Below are 11,811 nucleotides of genomic sequence, written 5' to 3' on the forward strand. Positions count from 1 at the left end.
CTCGAGTTAACATTTGTGGCAATTTACTATTGCTAAAAATAACACTACCACACTACATTTGTATAACATCTCACAGTTTACAAAGCACTTCCACATATATCATCAAATCTGAACCTCACAAAGTTCTCTGAGATGGATTTTTTTTAAATCTCTCTAATAAATGAGGCTTAAAGCGATTACAGGGTTCATTATAGGTTTCCCATCAAGTAAAGAAAAAGCCCACAGTCAAATCTAGGTCCTAGATCCTCCATCAGTGCTCTCTGCATCCTAAGACCAGGGCCTGGTTTACACCGAGGCCTGCTGTCCTAGGCACTTTCCCTCATCTCATTTGATCTTCTCAACAACGCTGTGTGGCTCACAGGTACTGCCTATTTCCACAGAGAAGGAAAGAGGGAAGTAGAGCTCTGGGCTCAGGGGCACAGCCAGAATGCAGGTTCCAGCCTCAAGTACTTCAAAGTCCATGCTTCCCAAATGCTGATCTGCCCAAACTGGCCCCAGAAGGTTATCAAGGACAAGTTTTCCACATTCGGCAAAGCAAGCTATTACACACTAGTTTAACTCTGGCAGCAAATGCTGGGGCTTGCACTCTACCTGAACCTTGCTCGCTTGACAAATCCACACAAGGTACTAAAATGCTCTGTAACTCAGTTTCCCTATCTGTAACCCTGGGGTGGTAACATTACCTGCCTCATAGGGTCGTTATGAGGATTAAATGAGTTAATATTTATAAAGCACTTAAAACGGTGCCTCGCACATAGAAAGGATGATATAAATGCCTATAAAGGCATAAACTGAGGAAAAGTGACAGTTAAGTCACTAAAGAAATACTCAATTATCGAATAAAAAGTGTGGGGACAATTTGTTCTTTCCTACTTCCTGTCTTTTTTAAAAAATAAATCTATTTATTTATTTATTTATTTACTTATGGCTGTGTTGGGTCTTCGTTGCTGCACGCGGGCTTTCTCCAGTTGCAGTGAGCAGGGTCTACTCTTCGTTGCGGTGCTCAGGCTTCTCATTGCGGTGGCTTCTCTTGTGGAGAACGGGCTCTAGGCGTGCAGGCTTCAGTAGTTGTGGCACGTGGGCTCAGTAGTTGTGGCTCACGGGCTCTAGAGCTCAGGCTCAGTAGTTGTGGCACGGGCTTAGTTGCTCCACGGCATGTGGGATCTTCCCGGGCCAGGGCTGGAACCCGTGTCCCCCAGCATTGGCAGGCGGATTCTTAACCACTGCACCACCAGGGAAGCCCCGTTCCTATCTTTCTTAAACAACAGATAGATTAAAATTTTTAACATACAAGTAAAACTATAATATACCACAGGAAAATATGGGAAATTTCTTTTAAATCTTGAGGGGGAAGACTTCCTAAGCATGACACAGAAATCCTGACTACCTAGAGGAAAAGACTGACATAAAAGTGCAAATGGATGAAGAAAATAGTGACTTACAAAACAAAGCTGGTTTCCCTAGATATACGCCCCCAAAACAAATCTATAAGCCAGTAGGAAAAAGGCAAATATCAAACAAAAAAAATGGGCAAGGGATAGGAACAGGCCATTCATGGGAGAAAATAAGTTACCAATTAAAATGTGAAAAAAAATGATCTACGTAATTAAGAACTATAATTTTTTTTAAATTGAGACTTTCCCCCCCAAGACTGTTTACCCCACCCACCTGCTACCACCTCCCATTACATCCTACCTCAGCACTCAGTGGAGAACATGTGGGCATGCATGTGTGAGTATATCATGTACGCATGTGTGGGATGTAAGGAAGAGAGTGCATCTCCTCCAAATACAGTGATGTTTACTTCTTTCCAGAAGGAGAGATTCAATTTATTACATAAACCTGCACATCAGCTACCCCCAGCCATACTACCTCTCTCGGAGACCATCAAGAGAAATTTCTTTTCTGCTTCAGCAGCTAGAGTACATATTCCATATGCCAGATGCAATGTATTTTTACCCATTTGTACTTCTGCACTTTACAAGTTCCCTTCCTCATAGTAAAAACTGAAGTCATCTTTGAGGAATTAATTGACTCCATAGGTTAATTTCCATATAAAAGTTTTACTTAAGGTAAATGATTAAATTAAAATGAAACCTAATATAAAAGAGAATCTCTCTCTCACCCCTACAAATATTCACAAACTGTCTTTTTGCTAACAGGAGCAGGACATTTCTCTCCCTCTCTCAAAGATATTCAAAGCAGTACCAGATTTCATGATACAGACTTCCAAAACCAGCAAACGGCAAAAGCCCAAAGATTACTGAACTAAGTTGTTTCAATTTATATCACATAAAAGTAGGGTTGTGTATGCGTACCTAAATAAACTAAGTGCATTTAATTGTGAGAAGATACGTTTTTCTTTAAAAAAGTGAAATAAAAAATATTATGAATACTGAATCTTTTTAATGAACACGTCTGAATGGGATTTTTTTTTCAAGATCTATTCTTAAATTTTTCTTCCAAATATTTTTTTAAAATTCAGTGGTTTTGCAAATTTCCATTCTTCTAACAATTTCAACTTTAAAGGACTGGACAAATAACCATTGATTTTCTAGCACTGTAACTCTTTTCAGTCAACCATCTGTCAACTTTAAAGTTCTATCATAAAACCCCCAAAGGGTAATATCACTGATGAAATCTAATTTCACTCTCCGCAATTAAAATATCCAACTGTTCCATTAGAAGCCCGCCCATAATCTGTCAAAGTGATATGTAACCTCTCATAAGCACTGATTAGAATGAAAAGAAACTAGAAACACCTTGAAGTAATTGAGAAAGCACCAAATGTGTGACGCGCACTCAATTTTTTAAACTTTCATTTTGAATACTAAATAAAGGAGAATCCAAAGATAGTAAGTATATAAATTCAGTGTGGGGTAAAAAAGAACACTAGACAGATAATCACAATCCTGGGTGCTATTCCTAATTCTGAGAGCGAGTTTATCACCGATCTTGGACCAGACACTCAACCTCTACAGGGCTTGCTTTCCTCATCTATAAAAATACAGATGTTAGATCTCTACAGAATCCTAAATTCTATGATCTAATCAAAAATAACACAAAAAAAAATTTTTATGTGCTTTTTCTCCTACTGACTCTAGGCACAAGTAGATTGGCACATACAGCTCACCATGAATTAAAGCTAATGAACCATTAAGTTTCCCATATCTGGATCCCTCAAATACAGAGCTATCACTACAGTAAAGTTTTAAACTGGATTATAAAAGTATCTTACTTTACAAGTCAACTTAAGAACAGAATCTTACTTCAACTTTTTTTTTTTTGCGGTATGCGGGGCCTCTCACTGTTGTGGCCTCTCCCGTTGTGGAGCACAGGCTCCGGACGCGCAGGCTCAGCGGCCATGGCTCACGGGCCCAGCCGCTCTGCGGCATGTGGGATCTTCCCGGACCGGGGCACGAACCCGTGTCCCCTGCATCAGCAGGCGGACTCTCAACCACTGCGCCACCAGGGAAGCCCTTACTTCAACTTTTAAGAGGATGTATTTCTTTAAATTCATCTCTAGTGTGCTGAATTCTACTTTGAAGAGTAGAGCTGGCAGGGAGAGGGTAATCAAACACTATCTATTCCATCATTAGTCCTAATCGACTCCAAAAAGGTATTCTTCTTTGGCTGGCAATCTTAGGCTGACTTGTGTGTATTAGGTCCAAGCCTGTTTCTTTCTCCATGACAAAAAGCTGGGGATTTGGCTGTTTTTAAACCCATGGATAGGTCGTACAGAACTTAAAACAACTACAACATTTAGTCCTAATTTGAAGAACAGGCTCTCTAATGAAGCCCCAGAATGTTAAGAGTTGGAAGAGATTTTAGACTTATTCTACTCCAAGCTCATCATTTTACTGATGAGGAAATCAAAGCCCAGGATAAGTTAAAATGAATGCCCAAAGTCATACCAACTTTCCCAACTCTCAGACCCATTTCTTTAAATTGCAAACCATAACAAAGTTACTTTCACCTGACCCCAGGATACATCAGCCAAACTCAAAAACCATAAGATGGAGCACCCCTTCAAGTGCTAAAGTATAGCCAAAAGCTCTCAAAATATATGCACAGGAACAAAGAAAGAATTCCATAGGAATGTATTTCTCATACATGACAAAAAGGTCAAAAACTGGTTCTACGCATAAAATTTCGCTCTTTGGACCATGTGTCAGGAGTGAACTGATTGTGAAATCCAGATAATTATTAAATAGACAGTGAAAACAAATACAGTTCATACTTTCTCTTGCTATATTTTAAAACACGCCTCGTATTGGAAAAGAAGGCACCAAGCATCCTAACATATTATTAATGAAAGCAGACATCTGAAAAGATTCACTCTCTACCTGCTCTTCATCATCAGATGTATGAGTCAGTAGAACTAGACAGCAACAAATTCAAAACTCTTCCTGCCTGAAAAGAATGCAGGGGAAAAAACTAAAACAAAATCAACCAATTCAAAGTATCTCAAATTCCGAATTAGATTTTTTTGTTCATTAATTGAAATGGTCCAAAACCAAATTATTTCAAATTTTATTCAGTCTTCAACTGAATGCTTTCACATAACTGGAAATGAGACTAATTTACTTCTAGCAAGCTTCATTTGAGAAAATACATGTCATAAATTCTGGATTTTTTTTTTTTTTGCTAAAGTATTGACATTTACAAACTCACAGAATATGTACAACCTACAAATAGAGTATTTCACTCCATTTCCAAGAGAACTTCTAGGTTCCAAACTCAAAGGTCATTGGACTAGTAGTACCTTAATAAGACACTCTATCATTAAATACATTTTACAACCTATTAAAGCAATCTCAAATGTAAAAATACAACAGGGAAACAATTATTTCAGCATGAATGTAGCATTATGGGATGGTTATGCTTTGTTTCACTTAACATATTAAAAGGAATATTCGGCATATATATTATATATATAACAAAACCATTCCATCTCTAAATCAACATGTAATTACACTTCAGCAACCCAGTAACTGTTATTCTTGATTCTAAAGTACGATTATCACACAACTTGAAAGAGCTGCTATTTCATAGTTAACCAAATATCCTAATGTTCTTTAATCAAAGTACCATTAAAGTCTATTTTTTCCAACCCTTGAGTTTCAGTTTATCAAAATTTTCCAAAGCCTAGAGTTAATGTTTCATAACAAATCCAAACACAACCCGTCACAGACTTAGGTTATAAATACCTAATATGTCTAAAGAATCCAAATGGTCGATTTTGTTTTGTTTTAATTATACTATCTTTAGAAAACCAAAGGTAAGTATCAAAAAGAGTTTGCCCAAGAAGCAGAGGGACATGAAGGTAGATTCAAAACCCCTCATTACCAGTGTTGTACCAGATGCCTACGATCAAGGGGTGGAGTGGGTTTTACAAAGTGGGACTTTTAAAAAAAGCCTTCACTTTCCCAGATTATTTTGGACATTTTGATAACATCTTTTTCTCTTTTTCAAAATGCCAGGCGTCTTTAAAGGAAAAGCTTTTCTATTGAGTGGCTTTTCTCGACTTTCACAGTACAATTAAACCCTTCTCCTGTCCAGATAGACTGAACCGTGTTCAACCCTGGCACATAACAAAATCATTAAATCTAAAACGCCTCATTTGACAGATGTCTCATTAAATTCATCTTAAAGTTTAGGTAAGAGATGCCTTTGAAAAGGGGGGAAAAAAACACCTGTTAACTCTAAGAAACCTTTGAGAGAGAACTCTCTCAAAATCCACATAGAGCTCCACTCACGGAAAACAGAAGATATTAACAGTGTGTGGCACATCTAAAACCTTCTGCCATGGGAGAAATGCCTCTGTGTGTATGTGTGTTTAACACAACCCCTGGGGACCCTAACAGGAAGGAAGGCTGAAGATTCAGGACATACACCACCAGCTGCTTAACAAAATTCTGCAAATTCAATTCAACAAATGTTTAAACTAAAATGCCAAGTATTATACTAGCCTTGGACCATATACAACATTAATGAATGTTATGTTACCAAGAAATCAAATTCAGCATTCTATAAAGAGAATCAAAAACACCTTACTCTTTAAAAAATAATAAGAATCTTGGGATAACCAGTCACTTAAGGTGGCTGTTTTAACAATCTTATAGCCACAAAAAGATAAAACTTTCACCCAGAAACTTCATAAACTCATTTACACTCATCTCCTCTCCCTATAATTATTTCAATAAGCATAAAAAAACACACCATTTAATGAATAACTATAAAAACAGGCAGAGTAGCTTACTCTCTAACTCTATATAACATATGAATTATAAAAAGTGAACAGCATGGTGACATCAATAGAGCACTACTGATCACTAAAGTACAAATAAGTTTACTTTAAGATGAAAGGTTTATGCAAACCTTTCATGATAGATATTTTCGATACTTTACAAGTAAAGCTATGTTTTAAAGGAACTGAAATGTCACACGGCTACCCTCAAAAGTTATCCACTTTTCAGATAAAATGTTAATAATGCTCTATACCCAATGAAGATTTACAGTTTAACAAATGAGGCATGTGTAAGAAAAAAAAGAATCATTAGGTGAACTTTATTTCATACCAACTTAAATGCATGTAAGACTATTTACAACCAGAATATTTAGAACACTTTCGTACTCTTTCTGTATTGTCCACTTATTTGCCAGTCTTGCTTCTTTATGTTAAAGGCAGCATGATAGAAATAGAACCAACCAAATTTCACAAGGAATACCACTTTGGACTAGAGGATAATATCACCTCATCACCAACATAAATAGAATATTTTTGGAATGCTTTTAACCAAGTGAAAAATTCAAGTGTAAATGAAATTCAACTTCAATTCATGGAAAGTAATATGAATTGTAAAACAGAATATGCATGCTCTCTCTTCTCAGCTCTGCCAAGAACTGAAAAACCACAAGCAAGAATCAAAACTATGCATCAGTTTATCTGAAAAGAGGATTGACACCCACTCCTCCCTAATAATGTTTCCGAAAGGACAAATGAGATAATTTATGTGAAAGCTCTTTAAGATTTTTGAAGATAATAAACCCAACATATTAATAGACGTTATCAAACCACAGTTATGAAGGACAAGACAGCACTCACTTTACATCAAAAACAAGTATAAAATTTAAATACAAAAAGCAATAAAATTAAACCCTTTGTTCTTAAAAGGACTGCTTAAGCACACACTGGTGTCACATGTTCATACCACGTTACTCAATACTGCTGTAATTATAGTAATAAGAGACTTCTCGTCAATATTACAGCTTAATGCCGAACCACCCCTTCTTGGTTTCCATGTAGGAAACCATGTAAGGTTTGATCATCCCAGAAGAGAAAAAGAGAAGAAATATGAGCGGGTAAGGAGTCCGTTCTCCTGAGCAATCCCAAAAAGTCAAACATAAAAATATCTTGTCCAAGATTCACGAGCCACAGTGGGTGCACTCTCCATTCCGTCAACATCATTTCCCGCTATTACAATTTAAACTGAAACAGCCAGATGACTAAAGCTAAAAGGCAGTAGAAGTGAGTCAAAAATATTAAAAATATAGTTTAATACTGCCCTTGATTAATGACTCAGACGCCCCCAGGGAGTCCAAAACATAACCTCATTAACGTTTTTAAGTCTGTAACCTATGTCGAGTAACCTAAATTCTTGAATTTTTTTTCACCTAAAATTACTCTCAGGTAAAATTTAAGATGGCTGATCTTAAAGGAAAATTAAATGTTAATGTACCTAATATACTTAATACTTCACACAAGTTACTTCAGAGCCATAATTAAATTTTTTCTTATTTAAAGTTAGCTAAGAGAATGGTTGCTTCAGACGAGCAACAATTTTCAAACTAAGTTTTTCTCAACGACTCTGTAATTAGTACCTTTTTGTCCAAAGCCTTTTAGCTCATTAAAGATTCCATTTTACTTTACCTAAATAAATATTTAAATATTCAAAGCAACCACAAATGGCTTTCAAAGTCTTTTAAGAGTAACTTAGGCCAGGTTATAAATACTAAAATTCAACTGAAAGGTGACCTCAAGAGAATGAAAGTTCTCCACTGGACAAGAACTTCTCCAGTTATAAACAGATAAACTAGATAAACAACAGATAACGAGCTCAATTTAAATATAGGAAAATATTCAAAAGCCTTCAAAAGCAATTTCCTAGTCTATCCTCAACTCCACATACACAGATAAACAAAAACATACACAGCAATAAATTTAAGAGTAAGTTACATGTAACATTATAAAAACTAATGTGGTGGAAAACACACCCTCAAAGGATCTCATATAAAACAAACATTAATTCTCTTCTTATGGAAAAGAATTACTACCAAAACATGCCACTTTCCTGTTGGGTGTCCTACATTCCACTGCAGCAGAGGGGTAACTTCTAGGAATCTCCTCCAGCTTGGTGCAAACCTGCGCTACATGTGAAGTCCTGATAATGTTCCGGTGATGAGTGAGACCACCTTATAAGAAGGCCCTTTTGTTCATCAGTAACTAAACTTCCTTGCAAAAGTTCAAGTGGACTCACTATATAGTAAATTTTGTTCTAGGGCAAATGAATATCAACACAGACGTTTGCTATGTTCTTAGGCTTAACATAAGCTCAACTTGCTATAAAATAAGCAATTAGACATCTTTATAATATCTTTATAAAGACTGTTATATCTTTATAACAATCAGGCATCTTCCTTCTAGGACACCTGCATACCAGCTTCATATTCAAGAACAGGTTGGATGCTCTGTATGGCTTCCTCATTTAATTAGTTACTTTTACAAGCATATTCACAGAGGTATATATGTATTTATACTGTGCATATAGAAATAAAGCAAATAAGTTCAGAATGAAGCAACAATTCCTGCTTTTCATAACGAACGAAACAAAAAGATTAAAATGAGCACACCAGAAATTTGCGATTTACCAGAAAGATAATTTGTCATCTTTATACTGAGATAAGTTTTTTTAAAAAACCTATATATCACCCACTTAGAACATTTTAGACACACGTGAAGAGACAATCAAGGGGAATCAAAGATTTAAATGTCATGACTAGGACACCTAAAACCCTTCCCATGGACATTTATCATGATCAACAATTCAGTCATGAGAAAAAGAAAGGATGCAGAGCTCTTTCCATACGAAATATGTCCAATACTGCTTATTTAACATATCCCTTGCTTTATATATATTTCCTTCAATGTAATTGGTTGGTTATAAGGGCATTTATCATTCTCATGTTAAGAAAATATTCTCATTCCAAGTGTGATTACCATTTACTGCTTTTGTAAAATAACAGTATTTTACAAATTACATGAGCCACAGGAGAAAATGATATAGCTGTTGCTCCTACATGAAAAAAAAAAAAATCACCTATTTTCTAGGCTTTAAAGGCTTGTCATCCGGTTGGGATATTATCTTCAGATACTACAAATGCTATTGTATTATGATATGGTTTTCTTTACGAGGCAAAAATCCATCAGAAATCCACTTGAATTACTTCAATTAAACGTAAAGGAACATCTCACCAGGAATGCTACCAGTTTTGCATATCTCAATGTGTGAGTAATTTCTTCATTCAAACCGACTAAACTGCTACTGGGACACAGGCTGGACCAAAAACATATTAAGTTAGAAAGAGTGGCTACAGATTAATGAAATTTCAAGTGTGATTATTTTTCCACCACCACATACAACCTAGGTGGGGAAGTAATTTAGTACTTTAGTAAATCTGGGGAAGATTTAACTCTCCTTTTAAGACCTTTAATCTAGAAATGAAAAAAGAATGAGGAAGATTTTAGATCACCCTCAAGTCGTACTGTGATTCCTATATATCCCTATTGCAAGTCACATCGCAATGGGCAGTTCTGGCTATAAAGGCTAGAAGTAAGAAACTGAGAGAAAGAAACAGGCAAAACCACTTTTGACGCAAGAATCAAACTTACAGAGGAAACTGAAATAGAGCCAAAAAGCGCTGAGGAAAAGTATCGCTAAAGAGGACCGCAGCTCCTGGGTTCCATCGAGGACTAAGTGGGCAAACGAGTAGCACCAGCTGATGCGGAGCGAGCTCCCGGGCTGGAAGGGCAGGCCGCGGACAGTGAGACGGAGGGCGGGTGTTCCAGCGCATTTCTCAAGGTCATTTTCCTCTGTAGGTATCACGTGCACGTGATGTTTACCTGAAATCCCAAACTGCCTCAAACCCAACAAACCGGTGAACAGACGTCCGAAGGCAGCACTTCACTGTTAAAGACACCATTGCTTCTTTCAGGAGTGCCTGCTCCCTGTGCTTCCTGGTGGCCCTGACACCTCTCCCAGCTTGCTTCCCAACCTCGGAGCCCCCAAGAATGACAAAAGCTCGCGGATTTTAAAACTGCTCAATTTAGTATCACACAGATCGTACTTGAAAGCTGTAGAGAAGTAACAGACTCCCGAGGACCCGCGCTGACTCTCGGGGTGGCCAAACATTTCTCGGGACCTGGAAGTGCTTACTCCCCACGCGTCAAAGTGCAGGTGATCTCCTTACCTGCATAGAAGCGGATGAGGCAGCCGATCTCCGAGTCCATGCCTTCCTCCTGCACCCTCCACAACTCCCCAAAGCCCAGGTGGAAGAGGTAGTCATTTTGGATCTGCAACGGCTTCTCGTCCGCCTCCAGGCGCCGGGTGGTCTCTCCGTGGAGCTGCACGTACAGGGTGGGCGGTGGAGGCGCCTGCTCCGCGGTCGCCCCGTTCCCATCCTGGGTCGACGGGGGGCGGCCGAGGGCCGCTGCTGCCGCCGCCTTCTCCTCCCGAGGCTGATCGCGGGCCGCGCCGCCTGGGCCCTCGACGCCCCTCTGGGCTTTCGGCTGCGGCGGAGGCGGGGAGGCCGTCGGGGATGACGGCCGGGCGCCCGCTCCAAGCCGGGGCAGGCGGGGCTGTCCCGGAGCCCCCGTCGGGGGCCGGGCCGGGGCCAGGTCAGCCTCCAGCTCCTCGGACGACGATGAGCAGCCGCCGCCGCTGCTGTAGGGGTCCAACCGGTCCGACACGCTCTCGGCGCTGGGGCTCAGGCTGAAGCTCTCGGTGTCGGAGGCCGGGCCTGCGGCCGCACCGTCCAGGAGCCGCGGGGCACCCGGTTCGCCCAGGCTGGAGTCTGAGGGCGCGGGGCTGGCGCGGGAGGCGCGGAGCGCCCACCCGTCCGGGGCGCTGGGCAGCGGCAGGTCGGCGGGAGGAGCGCGCTGCGGCCCCCCGACGGCGGCCAGTCCGCTCCTCCCGGGTGGCAGCCCCGAGTCCCGCGGCTCGGCGGGCGGGAGCCGGGGACCGGCGTCGGGGTGCCCCTTGCCCAGCACCTTTACCACGCCGCCGCCCTTGTAGCCCACCTGCAGCAGGCGGGCGGCCACCTCGCCGGGCGTGGTGTCCAGCGTGCACAGCACCGGGCGCAGGTAGGTCGAGGCCATGTGGCGGTCGAAGACGTGCACGCAGCCCCGCTCGAGCTGGTGCCGCACCCAGTCCCGGTCCGACGGCTGCAGCTGCAGCATCTGCCGGTGCTTCAGGAGCAGCGTCTTCCTGTCCAGGCTCCGGGTGCACAGCGAAGCCGAGGCCGAGCAGGAGGCGGTGAGGCCGGTGGCGCCGGGGGAGTGCGAGGCGGCAGCGGCGGACGACGACGAGGACGAGGACGACGAGGACGAGGACGACGAGGCGGCGGCGGCGGCCGCGGACAGATTCCTCTTCAGCCGCCCTCTCCTCAGCAGCAGGGAGTTGGCGCAACCGCCGGCCCCGGGCATCGGGGCAGCCCCGCCACCGGTGGGCTGGGGGGCGCCGCGCCTCCTCC

The 11,811-nt window shown here is 41.2% G+C and overlaps 1 protein-coding gene across 1 annotated transcript in view; it reads right to left on the bottom strand.

The window, feature by feature from the left end:
- The window catches only part of PHLPP1 (PH domain and leucine rich repeat protein phosphatase 1), a 207,394-nt gene extending 195,589 nt beyond the window's left edge, over nt 1-11,805 (bottom strand). Inside the window, exon 1 of the mRNA XM_024754873.1 lies at nt 10,531-11,805. Within this exon, the coding sequence (XP_024610641.1) occupies nt 10,531-11,764 (1,234 nt within the window). The 5' untranslated portion in view covers nt 11,765-11,805. The remainder of the gene's footprint in view (nt 1-10,530) is intronic.
- Nucleotides 11,806-11,811: the final 6 nt, after the last annotated feature.

The sequence above is a fragment of the Neophocaena asiaeorientalis genome, unplaced genomic scaffold, assembly GCF_003031525.2.
Source record: "Neophocaena asiaeorientalis asiaeorientalis breed wild unplaced genomic scaffold, Neophocaena_asiaeorientalis_V1.1 scaffold124, whole genome shotgun sequence".
Lineage (NCBI taxonomy): Eukaryota > Metazoa > Chordata > Mammalia > Artiodactyla > Phocoenidae > Neophocaena > Neophocaena asiaeorientalis.